This window comes from Cyprinodon tularosa, unplaced genomic scaffold (genome assembly GCF_016077235.1).
Source record: "Cyprinodon tularosa strain WSP-4 unplaced genomic scaffold, ASM1607723v1 ctg99, whole genome shotgun sequence".
NCBI classification, from domain to species: Eukaryota; Metazoa; Chordata; class Actinopteri; order Cyprinodontiformes; family Cyprinodontidae; genus Cyprinodon; species Cyprinodon tularosa.
In genome coordinates, this window is record NW_024039773.1 from 767,278 (window position 1) to 784,783 (window position 17,506).

General features: G+C 37.1%; 1 protein-coding gene across 1 annotated transcript in view; it reads right to left on the minus strand.

Moving 5' to 3' along the window:
* Nucleotides 1–6,199: 6,199 nt before the first annotated feature.
* LOC119777208 (macrophage mannose receptor 1-like) overlaps nucleotides 6,200–17,506 on the minus strand; it is a 54,703-nt gene continuing 43,396 nt past the window's right edge. The window contains exons 2-15 of the mRNA XM_038276015.1: nucleotides 16,117–16,196; nucleotides 15,935–16,000; nucleotides 15,766–15,799; nucleotides 14,266–14,363; nucleotides 13,947–14,081; nucleotides 13,752–13,869; nucleotides 13,082–13,129; nucleotides 12,576–12,673; nucleotides 9,282–9,347; nucleotides 9,113–9,146; nucleotides 8,091–8,188; nucleotides 6,708–6,842; nucleotides 6,513–6,630; nucleotides 6,200–6,293 (exon numbers count right to left, since the gene is read on the minus strand). Coding sequence (XP_038131943.1) covers nucleotides 6,229–6,293; nucleotides 6,513–6,630; nucleotides 6,708–6,842; nucleotides 8,091–8,188; nucleotides 9,113–9,146; nucleotides 9,282–9,347; nucleotides 12,576–12,673; nucleotides 13,082–13,129; nucleotides 13,752–13,869; nucleotides 13,947–14,081; nucleotides 14,266–14,363; nucleotides 15,766–15,799; nucleotides 15,935–16,000 — 1,113 coding nt within the window. The 5' untranslated portion in view covers nucleotides 16,117–16,196 and the 3' untranslated portion in view covers nucleotides 6,200–6,228. The remainder of the gene's footprint in view (nucleotides 6,294–6,512; nucleotides 6,631–6,707; nucleotides 6,843–8,090; nucleotides 8,189–9,112; nucleotides 9,147–9,281; nucleotides 9,348–12,575; nucleotides 12,674–13,081; nucleotides 13,130–13,751; nucleotides 13,870–13,946; nucleotides 14,082–14,265; nucleotides 14,364–15,765; nucleotides 15,800–15,934; nucleotides 16,001–16,116; nucleotides 16,197–17,506) is intronic.

Consider the following 17,506-nt stretch of genomic DNA (forward strand, 5'->3'; position numbering starts at 1 on the left):
CGAAAAATAATTCACAGATTGATCAATTTGCAAAATAATCATTAGTTTTCGCCATTGTTTGTAGTTAAGAGAATGTGATCATGAAAAGTTCCCATGTCAGAGGTTGAAGAGAGCACATCCAGCCAGTCACAGTCAGAGAAACAGGACTACACTGGAAAACAGGCCAATCTCCAACATCTAAATTTTGGCCATGTTGTAGCCTTGGAGCTCTGAGGTCATATTAATAAAACTCGGCACTCATAAATCTGTGTATATATATCTATATATGTGTATATATAGATATTAGGGATGGGACGACTTATGAAAACCGTCCGAACCGTTCGGTTCGACTGTCTCGGTTCGGTTCGCGTGTGTTGCGTTCGGTTCATGCGCTGCTCCTTTTTCTCATAGGCGAAGCGTTTACACTCCAGAGCAGAAGGTGGCGGTACTGCGACTAAAGCCAACCACCAGTAGTAAACAAGAAGAAGAAGCGAAGCAGCGTAGCCGGGTGTAGCAGAAAAAAATCAGTTGTTGTGGAGAATTGTGTGGGTATGGCGAGTGGGAAAGAACAGGAGTTGGAAGACGCGCCAGCAGCACTTTATAGGTCTGCTGTATGGGACCGCTTTGCATTTAGAGTGACCTACGATGACGGCGGAAAGAAAGCTGTGGATAAAAGTGCAACAGTGTGCAAGCATTGTGCAACACGTTTTGTTTATGCTAACAGCAACATGACCAACATGTCATGCTAACCCCGAAATCCCACATACTCCGTCAGCACTGTCCTCCAGACCGGCTGCTCAAAGCAAAGCCTACAGCCTCCGCTGTGGTTTCCGCGGATCATTTAAAATAATTACAATCCATTATTTTGGGGGGGATTTTTTCATTAATTTCATAAATTTTTATGGGATTTCGGTGTAACAATCAACATATATCGAAATGAACCGAAAACCGTGACCATGAAACCGTGAACCGAACCGAACCGTGGATTTTGTGAACCGTTCCACCCCTAATAGATATATACCTTCATAAATATATGTAAAAGGGAATTAATAGGACATATTTTTTCCCACCACAGTTCCACGCTTACGATTATAAAGATATACCATCTTTTATACAATTGAGGAAAAATCAATTACTATTCATCATGGGATTTGCTCATTTGTAGTAAGATCAGTTTTAAGAGTTTCTAATAAGTTTGCAGGATTCAGGTCTGTCTGATCTTAGAATAAAATGATCTGAAAACACAATTTGAAAAGAATTCAATTTGTGTAAATGGATCTGAAAAAAGGAAATTCGAAAAAATAAACTGAAAATATAAAATTGGGGCCATAAAAAAGCAAAGTTTGAAAAAAAAAAGACAAAAATCTGAAAAAAAAGCAAAGTTCTCAAAATCGTTTTATCAGTATTTGTTTTTAATTCATATTTTTTAAACTTCAATTCTGCTTTTATGTTTAAATCTTTTTTTTTTTTTTTCAGTTGTAGTATTATGAATATCTTTCTTTTCAAACCGATCACATTATCTTCTCTATAAACCCCATTAAAAACACTCGCTCTGACGAATAGAAATGTTGCTAACGTCCAGCAGACCAACAGACGCTGGCTGTGTTCTACCTGGACTTGGTCCTTGGAGGTCCGTGAAAATAAGGAGGCCGGGAGAGTTTTGCTATTGATTGTTGCGGGTAAAAAGTATTCAACTATTCACTCCAGTTAAATAAACGATGGATTTCACTCAGTTTGCATTTTATTTCATCTTTGCAAAGAGAGAACAGCATTGCATGGTAATCAGCCCTGTTCTGAGTGGGACGGCGTTTGTTTGCCTTACTTACAATAATGGAAAATAAACTGTCAAAATAAATTACAGACACTTTGGTTCAATGGTAACATGGTATGAATAAACCTTGAGAAATGATCTGGCTTGTCATGGGAATAAGTATTTCTTGTATCCAAACACTCAGGCATGTTTCAATTAAATTCAGTTTATTTCTATAGCGCCAATTCACAACACGTCATCTCAAGGCACTTTCCAGTTCAACCAGATCATCCAGTATGATTGATTCGAAGTTTTCTATCTAAGGAAAATCAGTTGATTGCATCGACTCATTGACTCAAATGCAATCCCTCACACTGAGCATGCTTGTAGCGACAGTGGAGAGGAAAAACTCCCTTTTAAAAGGAAGAAACCTCCAGCAGAACCAGGCTCAGTGTGAGCGGCCATCTGCTGAGGCCGACTGGGGTTCAAGGAGACAGAAGCAGACATAGAAAAAGCAGCTGTAAAAGGCGGCCCCGTCCAGGAAACACACAGCCAGGCGGACGAGTTCCCATGTCAGAGGATGAAGAGAGCACATCCAGTTAGTCACAGTCAGAGAAACAGGACTACACTGGAAAAACAGGCCAATCTCCAACGTCTAAATTTTGGCCATGTTGTAGCCTTGGTGCTCTGAGGCCGAATGAATAAAACTCAGCACTCATAAATCTGTATATATATATATCTATATATGTTTATATAGATATATATATACCTACATAAATATATGTAAAAGGGATTTTTTTTTCTCCCACCACAGTTCCACGCTTACGATTATAAAGAGATAACATCTTCTATAGAATTGAGAAAAAATCTATTACTATTCATCATGGGATTTGCTCATTTGTTGTAAGATCAGTTGTAAGAGTTTCCAATAAGTTAGCAGGATTCAGGTCTGTCTGATCTGAGAATAAAATTATCTATTGCCTTAAATTTTTCATATTTTAAAAGTAATCGAAAAAGTTACACTACAATTACATTTTAAACAAGGTAACTTGTAACTGTAACGGATTACATTTTTAAAGTAACTTACCCAACACTGAATACACGCTAGATTAAAAATGATCAGTCAGGGATTAGGAAAATAATAATTATATCATATGGCAGTCTTCTGTACAGTGATGCAGGTCATACATTAAAAATGTTCATTAATTTTTTTTCTCTTAGACATTGGAGAGGTGCATTAAATGTTATAGAGCTAAACATGTTAAATTGGTGAGTAGTAGTAGTGTAAGTTTTAGATTTTTAACATTAGAATTTATATATTTCCAAGCAAACAACAGTTTAAAGCAAAGTTTAGTTTGAAAAGAATGTGCAGTAAGGATTGAAAAGCATGTTAACACGGTAATGTAGGCTTGAGTTCATTATCTGACGCATGCAGATACACACCAGGAACCTGGAAACGTACTGAATTACAAAAAACATTTAAAAAACAAACATGTTTCATTGATATATATATACAAAAATGAATATTAGGAACTATATTTATCAAACATTATACTGAGCAAGTAAAAATTGTTTCTGGGCAAATGAAATGTCAAAGTCACTTGCATTCCAAATACCACAGGAGGGCATGAGCACCAGAAGCAAAGCAAAGATGATGCAATCATCTACTTACTGCACCAAACTCTGACTCACTTTAAAGGAATAGTACACCCAAAACATGATTAGCCTTCATTTTCTACTCACCCCCATGCTGAACAAAACTCTGGAGTACTTTTTTGATATCTCAAATGCATCTGGAGATCTGGGAGGCTTCTTGCTGTCTGCTGACATTCAAATAATGGAGGTCTATGGTGCCCGAGGCAGAAAGGTCCATAAAAGTCCACAAAAAACGTGTCAATATTCCTCCATACTGCTCGTCCAATGTATTCCAAGTGTCCTGAGTGGGTAGCGTCCATAATCAGAGATAGCAAAAGTACTCACTTTCCGTACTTGAGTAAAAGTACAGATACTTGTGTTAAAAAATACTCTGGTAAAAGTGGAAGTACTGATTTAACTTCTTTACTCAAGTAAAGGTAACAAAGTACAGGCTTGTAAATTTACTTAAAGTATAAAAGTAAAAGTAGAAACCACTTTTTTCATGTCGTTGCCTACATTTTAAATGGATGTCTGCCTATAGGACTAGATCTCCGTTGTGTTCATTTTCAATCATCTCGTCGTCCATACTACTATGCTAACGCCACCGCCACCAAGCTGAGATGTTTTTGGGACGGGTTCCAGTAACGACTCAATGTTGTGTCTGTCATGGCTAATTTAGTTGGCAGCACTTCCAACATGTCTGAGGAGCTGTTGCCATGTGAAGGAATGACTGGCATGTGTTTGCTGGAAATTTACCTGGTAGACAAACACACAGGAGCATTTCCTCCTAGCAGCAGCTTTGAGAGGAACGCTGATTCTCCACCTTGGCTCTTTTATGTAATAAGTTTGAATGTTTCTGCTTGCAGTTAAGCCTCCATTCCGTAGGTTGCATGTTTTCCCGATTCTGAGACTCCAAATAAGCCGACGATGTTAACCCTTTGATCACCGTGCCAGATTTAGATGTTTATACTGATACACTATGCTCTTTATCTGTATTTGTGAAGCTATTTTGGGCATATTATCTATTAAAATGCCAACTATGGACTGCAGCATATAACAAGGAGCTGCTGGGTTTCTCTGAGCTTTGAACAAACTGAATGGGGATTCATTTAATGCAGTCCCCCTTCTGATAAAATTGACCATCTGTGTACACTCTGGATTATCTTCCTCTCTTTGAAATTTTAAATATGAATCCATGATTGACAGGAAACTGTACCGTAGGTGTCATTGCTTTCAGAGACATCTACATGGAGTCTGAGTGAGTGAAGACAATGAAAAAACTGGCTTAAAATCACTTAGCAGATGTAATTCAATTCAGTTTATTTCTATAGCGTCAATTCACATCATGTCATCTCAAGGCACTTTCCAGTTCACCAGATCATCCAGTCAGATTGATTTAGTTTCCTATCTAAGGAAAACCAGCTGATTGCATCGACTCATTGACTCTACAGCAATCCCTCACACTAAGCATGCTTGTAGCGACAGTGGAGAGGAAAAACTCCCTTTTAACAGGAAGAAACCTCCAGGAGAACCAGGCTCAGTGTGAGCGGCCATCTGCTGAGGCCCACTGGGGTTCAAGGAGACAGAAGCAGACATACAAAAGGCAACTGTCAACCAGCTCGTCCCCTTAGCTATCTTTTTCTGTGAATGCGCACTTTCAGGCGTATATCCGTGGTTTCAGACAGTCATTGAAGCTCACCTTTCTCACCAAGGTTCTTTGAAAATGGCCGAAGGTCATAATAGACAAAGTGTCTTCGAAGTGTGCGACTAATAACAAAGAGAGCGCAGGCACCACGCAGTGGAGGAGGAGTAACATGACCAACAGGGAAGTGATCATCTGTCCGCACTGCAAAAAATGTTAATCTAAATAACTCATTTTTTTCTTGAATTGAGGAGGTAATTGAGACACTTTGCCAATGGAACAAGGTAATTTAAATTTAAAATAAGAAAAAACAACTGCATTGTCTTATTTCAAGTGCATATTATCTAATCATCTTATTTTAAGACTAAAAATACCCATTCCATTGGCAAATTATTTTATTACCCTACTCAAATTAATAGTAAATACTCTTAATTTAAGAATTTTTTCCTTATTTTTAGATGGTTTTTGCAGTGCGAAAAGTGGAGAGGGTGGATCTTTTAAAAAAATCGTGAAAATCCTTCATAATATCTTTAAATGAACTATTTTCATGAATTTAAGATGATATTATTACGGAGCATCCAGCTTTCTTGGACTCTTAATGAATTACTGGATACCTTAAACTGCATAGGATACAATGGTCCTGTCCTTCAAAACTTTCACATCTTGCTAGATCTTGAACATTACCAATAGCTTTAAAGTAAAAAAAAAATTTGATTATTTTCAGAATTATGAAAATTAACAATTCAGATTTTGTTTTTGTGCATTATTTATTTCCAGTATTCCTCATCTCCTCTTATATAGATATAATTCAGGTCTAACTAGCAAAGAATCTGCTCTCTGGGTCCTTACTTGGTCTTCAATCTGCTGATGTCTGGCCAGAAATATCCCTCCTATTGTATGAATCAATATATATACAAGATATAGATGTATCACACGTCTTGTTTAATTTTTGGAGCAACAACAAACCAAAGAATCATGATCAGTCAAGGGTTTATTTTAACAATGGATTTTTAAAGTATCACAGGTTTAGATTGAGATAAACATAATGATGTTTCTAGTTCTTTTTTATTTAATTACTTAAATTATCCATAGAAAATCAAAACAATACATAGTATATATCACCGTTTTAAATAATCACCAAGAAAAAGTGATCTACTTTAATTAATTGATTAATAAAATCCAAGAAAATAATCATCTGAAGTGATTCGTTGCAACAGATGCTTCAGAGGTTCATGGAACAAACACAAGGCATCCTTGTGCTGCATGGCATGTCATTCCAGTACTCTCCTGTTGGAGACAAAAAATATAGAAATGAAAGACTTTTCTGCCTTCGACTGGCGGCGACCTGTCCAGAGGGAACCCCACCTCCCCCACAGACTGCTGGGCTGGACGGATCTTTTACATTTTGTATAAAAGTTCTTGTTATATGTATCAGAGGCAAAAGAAAATTAGTTTTTTTTTGTCAAAACAATAAAAAGTTAAAAAGTCCAGTAAATATTTATTTACCTGCATAGTTGATTTCCATGCAGTGCTGATTTCTTGAATTGTGACCATTGTCTGGCTGGTCCTGATACCAGTTTACAAACTCTAGACTTGAGCCGTCGCTCCACAGCCATGTGTTCTCCTGACGACAGAGATCATCAGATAGATTAAAGGCACAATAGAACACTGAAAGAACAAGACTGTGTTTGCAGGACTTACAGTGACTGCATCGTAGCCTCCAATCCAGGTGTCACGACTACCGCCAGTCACTCTGTGCACGAGCTCACTCACGAAGTTGTTTTCTTCTATGCTGTGGATCGAGGCCAGATTCCCGCCAATAGAAATGCAGAATTTCTAAAAGAAAGGAAGAGATGAGACGCTGCAAGTTAAAGAGGAAATTTAGAAAAGATTTGTTTATGTTGTCCTCTGCTGCCCTCTTGTGTCCTCTTTCCCTTGCTCTGTTTTCTGCTCTGCCCTCACCTGTTTTCAATTCCCTCGTTAGCTCTCTCTGTTTGTCTCTGTCCCCTTTAAAAGCCCTCCCTCTTCAGTTCCTGTTTGCTGGATCCTCGTCAAAACGTCTGTCTGCTTACCTCGTCTTTCCCTGGCTCCTAGAGTTTGGTTTCCCCTGATGTCTCCTTGGTTCTGGTTAGTGTTATTTTTGTTGGATCTTTGATTCCTGCCTCCGTATCTGTAAACTTCAATAAACCCACCAAAATTCACCTCTGCCAACTTGCCTCTGCATTTGGGTCCTCAACCCAACATCGCTTCATGATAGTTTATTCCTATTCACCAGGAAACTATTATAAAAAAAGAATATATCTAATTTTCTCTGAATACAAGTTTAGTTCTAAGTTCGGTTTGATTTTTAACTGTTATCCATTTTTTTCATTTTTTATTTATTTTATAATTCTTTTTAGACCAAATCAAGAGGGTTTTTAATCAAAGATCTCTTCAGTTTGACAAGCATCATTATATTATTATTATTATTATTATTATTATTAGATATGAAGCAGCATGCGAGATGGTAAAGGTGATATTAGTAATAAAGGAACAATTTTATTATATTTATCTGACAAATTCCTGTCAGAGATTTCTTTTTTTTGCCAAACAACTATTTTTCCTTAAAGAAAAACAACAAAATAATGGATGAGAAAACACTTCTTATTAAATTAATTGAAGAAAATTGAACTTTTTTTGGTTATTCAAAACCATTGAAACTGTTTCCTTCATTTTTTTATGCTGATTAGAGGGGTCACATTTCTTCTTTTTTTTTTTTTTTTGGCTCTGTAGGTTTTCTGTAATTCAATATCAGTTGTTCTAAGATCTGTAAATATCACTCCACCACACATTAACAAATAGAACCAAAAAGCATTTTTTTTTATCAATCTCCTTCTAATTCACAAACTGCAAAAGATGTTCATAATTTGAACAAACCAAACGATGATATGTTTGAGGTATGTTTCTTCCTGTTCTGCCTAAGGTTGCGGTTAGAATATGTATAAACTCCCCAAAAATTGTAATCACACATCAAACAGCTCCTCTATTTCAATAAACACTAAAACAATCACTATCATTCAGTAAAGTTGGGGATCTGTTCAGAACCTCTGCATCACTCCATGTCCTGGACTGGTAGTAGAAAATGAAGCAACGAGAGCCAAACTGTGTCCAACCAGAAGGACAACGAGCGGGACATACAGCAGCTGCAGTTAAAAGAAGATGGTAAACAGGAGAAAATATTCAGGAAAGAGAAACCAGTTAAAGACATGCAATAATAACCACAGAGTTTATAACTTCATAGATACGGAAGAGGATTAGGGCCACTGAAAAAAAAAAAAAGTTATAGTAATTATTTTTTTCACAGAATGTCAGAATTCTGTGGAAAAAAAAGTCAGAATTCTGAGATTAATCCCAGAATTCTGACTTTTTTTCACAGAATTCTGACTTTAAAGTCAAAATTCTGACTTTAATGTCAGAATTCTGACTTTTTTTCACAGAATTCTGACTTTAAAGTCAAAATTCTGACTTTAATGTCAGAATTCTGACTTTTTTTCACAGAATTCTGACTTTTTTCTCAGAATTCTGACTTTTTTTTGTCATTAAACTCAGAATTCTGAGAAAAAAGTCAGAATTCTGACTTTTTCACATGTTAAACTGAAACAAAAATTTAAAAATCAGTTAACTTTTTTTTTTTTTCAGTGGCCCTAATCGTCTTCCGTACATAGATTATGTCAGACATGTTTTACTTTGTCTGCAGAGCTAAGATGTTTGAGTTTATTTATCAGGAGATATTGTTGGGGTTTAGTTTAGTTTCCTGTTTACATCTCTCCAACTCATCCTTATAAAATCCAGCTTTAATTAGAAACTCAACATCTCTGATGTTTTACTTTGTCTCTTCTCTTCTTTGATGAACCTTAAGCTGGAAGATGAACTAAAGCACGAAGCTAACAAACCTACAGATGAAAATATGACTTCCATGTTTTACAGATCTGTCATTATTTGATGATTAAAGAACTTCTGTTGCTTTGAATTCATCGAAATTGACTTCATAAAGATGATCTAATATTACATAATCTATAAAAGGTCTGAATCTGAAGGTATTTGAAAGAAGAGAGAGAAGAACCAACCTGCCTCCCTGGGGGTTTCACCTGGATAAGGCGCCTGTGAAAACAGAACCACAGTTAGAACCAGAAACCAGTTGGATCTTTTGTCTCCTTCCTTTCCTGCTTTTGGTCCAAAGTTATTCAGTTTTCTACCGTTTGCTCCTTGTTAGTAATCAAAGTTAATTTCACTCACAGCTTCTACAGTCAGGAGGCCGATGACGGAGCCCAGGAGGAACACCAAATGTAAAGCAGATGCCATCTGAGGATAGACAATGTTTAAAGTCCTGATTTCATAAAGAACCTTAATGATGGGTAAAATAACGTTAAAAAAAAATCTGAGGTGAAGCAATAAAATGGAGAGGCTGCTGGATGTTACCTTTGCTGTGTGTAATCCTCAAACAGATACCAGGTGAAGAGAAAGGACAGGAGCTTTAAAAACTGGCGGCTGTCTTTAATCTGGAATGATCAACATGTATGGTGACAGGAAAGAAACTTTTAAACGTGTCGTTATCTTTGATCTGGAATGCTGAACATCCATGCAGACATTTTATTTTTAGTGACAAGGAAACATTTTCTGTAAGAGGAACATGTTGACGGATACCGATATGCTTCTGGATTCTTATGGCAAACTGCCATACATGCATTCTCCGTCAAATCAAATACTGACGGGTTAGTGTTAAATATGGAAGTAATGTCCCCCTGAAGGCAGCCGTGCCTCGGAACTTCCCTACCGCTTCTTTACTTGGGAGCAAGTTATTTACTACTATTAACTCTAACTGAGTAAAACCATATAAAAAAGGATTATAAAACAGGAGTAAATGATGTTAACCTGTTTTAACCTCAACCAATCAGGAATACATCAGCTGATTATAGTCAGACTTTAGCGGTTTTCTGGATATAAGGCTGTGTTTATATAAGTGACATGGGCCATGATATATAACTCTAAACTGGGCTCCGTTTCACAAAGCAGGTTTACTGGAAACCTGAAATTGGGGAAACGCTGAGTTTTCTGCCTGACAAAGACAGTTTACTCAACCAATGTTTCTGTTACCATGGTAACATTCTCTCCCTAAATAACCTGGTCAGGATTTTAATGACTTTCCTCAATAAACTCAGCGTCCTTTATCTCCACTCTCTTAAAGCCAATCATGTTGTATGATATAATCAGCAGATTAAAAAATGAGCGCCATTAATTCGCAGAGAATTACATGCATATAATGCGAGGGTTCTCAGATCGCGTATAAATGTAGATTCATATTCAGTTTTCTTTATGAGCGCTACTGTTTCACCTAACAGTACTTACATGCATCCTTAATGAATTTGCATTAATCTCTAAAGATAATACTGAAGCGGTTGGTTGTCTAGTTATGTTGACTTTTATTATTTTATTAATAAATTGGAAAACTTGGAATTTAAAAGTGCATTATTTTCTGTCTTGTTTTCTTTTAAGTTACAAGGTAATGAACTTACAGTAATATAATACAATAATTACAATGCAAAATTTGAAATGTAGTATGTCCAGTAAAATCAAAATACTCATGCAAGTAACTCTATTTATGAGATTTCATGGAGCTTCTCTTATCCATGTTCGGGAGACTTAAATTAGACTTATTTAATATCATTTAGAGATCTCTTCTTTTTATCAGAGTAAGACACACTCTGGTTGTTTATTCTGAGGTCACTATGAGAAAACTGAGACATATTTGAGAAGAATAATGAGATCTTGGGAGTCATAGCTGAGTTTTCTTTGAGTTCTGTCTTTGATCTCATGGTCTCATGTTTAGGAGGCTGAAATTAGACATATTTCACATCATATAGAGATCTCTTGTTTTGATCAAACATGAGATTATATGTGATTGTTTCTCCTGGGTTGAAATTGAGAAGCAGGAGAAAAAACCTTTGGTCTCACCTTAGTATCAAAAATAGCTCATTTGTGTCTAGGAGAAATGAAAGAAACAACAATGAGATCTCTTCTTGGATTTTGCTTTCCTATGGGACGTGACACCATCCTGAGGAGAAATATCAGCTGTGCTGCTGCCATCAACATGTTTGTTTATAGATGTTTGAGGTCTGCCTATTTTTTCTCTGTAGTCCTGTTTCTCTGACTGTAACTAACTGGATGTGCTCTTTTCGTCCTGTGACATGGAATTGGCTCAGAGCTCGTCTGCCTGGCTGTGTCTTTCTTAGTATCTCTGCTTCTGTCTCCTTGAACCCCAGTCGGCCTCAGCAGATGGCCGCTCACACTGAGCCTGGTTCTGCTGGAGATTTCTTCCTGTTCAAAGGGAGTTTTTCCTCTCCACTATCGCTACAAGCATGTGCTTAGTGTGAGGGATAGCCTTCGAGTCAATGATTCGATGCAATCAACTGGTTTTCCTTAGAAAACTTGATCAATTTGACTGTGTGATCTGGTTGAACTGTATCTGTAAAGTGCCTTGAGATGACATGTGTTGTGAATTGGCGCTATTATATATGAATTGAACTATATCCACAACCTCATCCGTCCTCAAATATAAAGCATTGAATTATTAGCAGGTATCTGTAAGTAATTAATATTGGTGAAAGCACCCTGCTGTGTGAAAACAGCATTGTTAAAAACACTGCACAGTCAGACAGTTTTTTATTTACTGTATAACTTTAAAATGAGGAGGAACCCCATTAAATGATGCACAGGTCCTATCTGTTCTGAACAACTTGTTTATTCTTTATCTTCAGCTGCTGACAGATACGCTTCTCTCCTTTGAGATTTCACCTAAATATAATTTATGGATACACTACCAATCAACCAGAGAAGTATTTTTCCCACCGTAATGTTTTTGTGATTAGAACAGGCTATGGCATGCTGCTTAGATATTTATTAGTTAGTCTAAATAGGCATTTTTGATATTTATTTGATATTAAACAAAATTACATCCTTTATAGCTAAAACAAACATTCTGCACATCTAAAAATGAATTTAAGATCTCCACATTCCTATTGTTACTGGTCATAATTTGTATTATCCATCCATCCATTTTCCGTCATGCTTTATGCCAGCTGGGGTGGTGAGGTGTGCTGGTCCTTATCTCTAGCTGATTAATGTCAAAATGTCCTCTTAAAATGTGTAAATATTTCTAGGTATATAAAATTTAATTTCTACCAGTAAAATTTAGTTTTTGCTTTTTTACTTTCTCAAATTATCCAAGACGGTGGCACCTTTAAGGCAGGAATGCTGAAGCTCTTCGACAATCTGCAAGCATTTCTTCCAAATATGCCGCCTAGCACGCTACAAACTATGCATTAATCCAGTGTGATGACCGCCAATGCCTGCTGGAGCTACGGTCCTCCAGTGTTTTGTCTGGAGTATTTTTTCTGTAAATAAAACTATTCTTGACCATTTAAGCAACACTCTAGACCTGGTTTACTCTAACATAAAAGATGCATTCAGAGCAGGCCCCGCCCCCACTACGGTTCTTATGACCACCTAGCTGTTATGCTAATTCCCGCATACAGGCCCTTGCTTATTAGAGCAAAACTTGGAGTGAAACAGATGAGGGTGTGGACTGAGAGGGCGATGGAGGCACTCTAGGACTGTTTTGAATGCTCCGACTGGAACATGTTCAAAGTTGCAGCAACATATGACAACAAGGTCAATATTGATGAGTATGCCATGACAGGGTCAGCCTACATCAACAAATGCATTGAGGACATCAGCATCACAAAGAACATCCTCTCCCGGACAAATAAATGACCCTGGATGACTGGACGAGTTCTGTTTTGTTTCCATGTTTCTAGTTGTTTCTTATTTAATTACTTAAATTATTCAAAAGAAAATCAAAATAATGTCATGATTTTAAATAACCACCAAGCAAAAGTTGATATTTACTTTAATTAATCAAGGAAAAGAGGAATCTAACAAAATGATCGAATTTAGAGCAGGCAGCTGCTCTGTGTGGATCTGACAGATGAAGCCTGGAGTGATTCGTGGTCCACAGACGCTTCAGAGGTTCCTGGAACAAATGAAAGGCATCCTTGTGCTGCATGGCATGTCATTCCAGTGTTGTCCTGTTGGGAACAAAACAATATAAAAAATATTAAGTTTGTATTTTATATCTGTTTCTCACTAGTTTTATTTAAGTGAAATTGTAAAAAAAAAAAAACAACCCAATGGACTTTGTTTCCAAGTTTGAAGACATTTCGCTTCCCATGCAGGAAGCGTTTTCTATTCGAAACGTCTGGATTAGCATTGAGCTCGAGGCTTTATAGAGTGGACCAAAACAACGCCTTGTTTTGGCTGAGAAAACATGCTTTTTCTCAGCCAAAACAAGGCGTTGTTTGTCTGAATGTTCCACTGGTGAGTGTTCCTCCTATGTTTTATTTGCATCAGAGTTAATCTTGACTACTTAAAAGCTAAATATTATTGCACATATAATGAGTTATCAGAGATTTCTGTGCCATATCTACATGCAGATGGGTGGTAAATGTTGCCAAGTGTGCAGTGTCACAATTTGAATTGGAAATGTGACAGTTTCACATTTTTTTTGGAACGACTATAACCTGGATGCCTGAGAATTTTCACCAGCAATTGTACAATAAAAAGTCATTTAAAATGCACCAGAGGCAAAAGAAAAAAGTTTCATTTATATTATACAATAAAAAGTTTAAAGTCCAGTAAATATTTATTTACCTGCATAGTTGATTTCCATGCAGTGCTGATTTCTTGAATTGTGACCATTGTCTGGCTGGTTGTAATACCAGTTTACAAACTCTAGGCTTGAGCCGTCGCTCCACAGCCACGTGTTCTCCTGACGACAGAGATCATCAGATAGATTAAAGGCACAATAGAACACTGCAACAACAACACTGTGTTTACAGGACTTACAGTGACTGCATCGTAGCCTCCAATCCAGGTGTCACGACTACTGCCGGTCACTCTCTCCACGAGCTCACTGACAAAGATGTTTTCATCTGCGTTGTGGATCGAGGCCAGATTCCCACCAATAGAAATGCAGAATTTCTAAAAGAAAGGAACAGATGAGACACTGCAAGTAAACAAGAAATATAGAGATTTGTTTATTCATTTTCACCAGGAAATAATTTTTAAAATAACATCAGATTATCTGCAAATACAAGTCTAGATCTAAGCTAAAACAATCTACAAAAACCACTATTTTCAGTAAAGTTGGGGATCTGTTCAGTACCTCTGCATCAGTCCATGTACTGGACTGGTAGTAGAAAATGAAGCAACGAGAGCCAAACTGTGTCCAACCAGGAGGACAAGGAGCAGGACAGACAGCAGCTGCAATTAAAAGAAGATTGCTGGTGAGAATTCCCTGTCATCCAGGTCATAGTCATTCCAGAAAAGTAAAAAAAAAATCTACTGGACATTCTTTCTAAATGTAAAAACATTTCGCTACCCATCCAAAAAGGTTTTTCAATTCAAAATGTCCGGAATAGCATAAAGTTTGAGGTTTAATGCAGTAAAAGAAGATTGTAAACAGGATAAAATATTAAGGAAACAGAAACGATTTAAATGCATCCTGTAATAACTAGTTAACAATGTTTATATCTTTATAACTCAAGACAGAGACATGAGGAGAAGTTTGAATCTGTCTGCAGAGCTAAGAAGTTTGGGTTTATTTATCAGTAGCTATTGTTTGGGTTCTCTCCAACTCATCCTTATGAAATCCTAGCCTCGTGAGTCCATCCTGAACTCGCGAGCTTTCAAGGTTTCACTCGCTAATCAGTCTGGAGACTCTCCGTTAAAGAAAATTTGGAGCGTTTCATCAAACGAACGTCCAATCAGCGTTGGCTTTGAGGCGGGTTGAGGTGTGACGCAACGAGAAGCGCGACAGTTCAGTCTAAAGAACATGGCGGCTTCAGCCGATGAAACTAGCGTTAGCGTGGCTATCAAGCAAGTTTTATCGGAATTACAGAGTATTTCTTCACTGAAAGAAGAGCAAAACACTGCTCTGGAGGCTTTTCTCAGAGGAAAAGATGTTTTTGCTCTTTTCTCAACTGGGTTCGGCAAGAGTTTGATCTATCAATTTGCTCCTCTTCATCGTCACTCTGTTAGTACGTCATATGCTTCGTTGATCTGATTGGTTTACACTGGAAAAACCATCTAGAAATATGTAAAAATGTCTTAAATGTGTGTGTATTTCCGCTTAATTTGAGCAGGTAAATAAGATTAATTGCCAATGGAATGAGTATTTTTACTCTTAACATAGGATTAGATAATATGCGCTTGAAATAAAACAATGTAATTGTGTTTTCTTATTTTAACTGTAAATTGTCTTGTTCTATTGGCAAAATGTCTCATTTGCGTCCTCAATTCCAGAACAGATGCAGTTATTTTAAGAATAAAACGACTCTTCTAGATTTCGATTTTTTTTCCAGTGTATTTTGTCCGTCTATCACCAACATAGGCCAATCAGCTAACCAGTATCTTCTTTCGTGAACATTAAGTTACAAGATCAACTTAAAGTACAAAGCTAACGAACCCACAGATTAAAATATGACTTATTTTCCTCATGTCTAGCCAGACTTTCATGTTTTACAGATCTGTCATTAGTCGATGACTAAAGAACTTCTTTGCCTTTGAATTCTTTAGAATTTACTTCATAAAAATGATCTAATATTACATATCTATAAAAGGTCTGATTCTGAAGTTAATTGAAAGAAGAGAGAGAAGAACCAACCTGCCTCCCTGAGGGTTTCAGCTGGATAAGGCGCCTGTGAAAACAGAACCACAGTTAGAACCAGAAACCAGTTGGATCTTTTGTCTCCTTCCTTTCCTGCTTTTGGTCCAAAGTTATTCAGTTTTCTACCGTTTGCTCCTTGTTAGTAATCAAAGTTAATTTCACTCACAGCTTCTACAGTCAGGAGGCCGATGACGGAGCCCAGGAGGAACACCAAATGTAAAGCAGATGCCATCTGAGGACAGACAATGTTTAAAGTCCTGATTTCATAAAGAACCTTAACGATGGATAAAATAACGTAAAAAAAAATCTGAGGTGAAGCAATAAAATGGAGAGGCTGCTGGATGTTACCTTTGCTGTGTGTAATCCTCAAACAGATACCCAGTGAAGAGAAAGGACAGGAGCTTTAAAAACTGGGGGCTGTCTTTAATCTGGAATGATCAACATGTATGGTGACACCTCATGTTTTATTTTGAGCAACAAGGAAATATGTTGCTTTAACAGGAACCTGTTCTATTTCTGCGGCTCTGTTGACATGTTGCATGATTTCCCAAACCATTAAACAGCTTCATTCTTAGCATGAAGTTATTTGTTGAAAGGCAAATACTGACAGGTTGGGTTATTTTATCCTGCTGCTATATAAAATACATCAGCTTAAGGAGGACCATTGTTATCTTCACACTTCAGTGGATTCTGGAATGTAAAGTTGTGAAGCTCTGAAATATGACATGCACTCAAAGAGCAAAAAAATGCACCATAGTGCAGCAAACTTGTTTTTCCTGTAAGATGAGTTTTTTGATCCAAGAGGAAATAGGTTTAATGCATCCTGATGGTAACGCCGCCAACAGCGCCTCTGGGTTCATACTGTAAAGAAGGACTCTGAGGAATTTATACATTTTCTCAAACATGTTTAAACAATTTAACGCAGAGTCTCTGCAGGAAATGTTCTACCAGGAAATCTTCATCTCACTGACTTTCTCTATCAGTTCTTCAGCATTCGTCTGGAGTCGCGGCGTTCTTCGTGTAAACAGGATGTTTGCGTTAACCTTGCAAATAGTTTCTGCTCCCGCATTTGGATGGAGGATATGATAGAGAAACGTTTGTCATATTTTATTCAGCATTGACTGATAAAATCAATTATTACAGTAGATAACAGACATGTTAGGATAAAGAACTTCTAGTTACAATATGTACATTTTTACAGCATTTTCACCAGAACTCCAAATCATTTTAGTTACTAATGGTTGGTGAAGTAAACAGAATAGAATAGAATAGAATAGAATAGAATAGAATAGAATAGAATAGAATAGAATAATAGAATAGAATATGTAACCCACAATTAGTCAGAGACTTTTATTTTTTCAGGCCCACTTCCTGTGTTGCCCCAATTTAGTTAGCTTCTTTAAAGCCCCGCCTCAAGCATGCAGTTAAAGGAATAGTACACCCAAAACATGATAAGCCTTCATTTTCTACTCACCCCCATGCTGAACAACACTCTGGAGTACTTTTTTGATATCTCAAATGCATCTGTAGATCTGGGAGGCTTCTTGCTGTCTGCTGACATTCAAATAATGGAGGTCTATGGTGCCTGAGGCAGAAAGGTCCATAAAAGTCCACAAAAAACGTGTCAATATTCCTCCATACTGCTCGTTCAATGTATTCCAAGTGTCCTGAGTGGGTAGCATCCAGAATTTACTCGAAACGAAGTCATTTAGAATGTTTTTAGAGCATAAACAGTAGT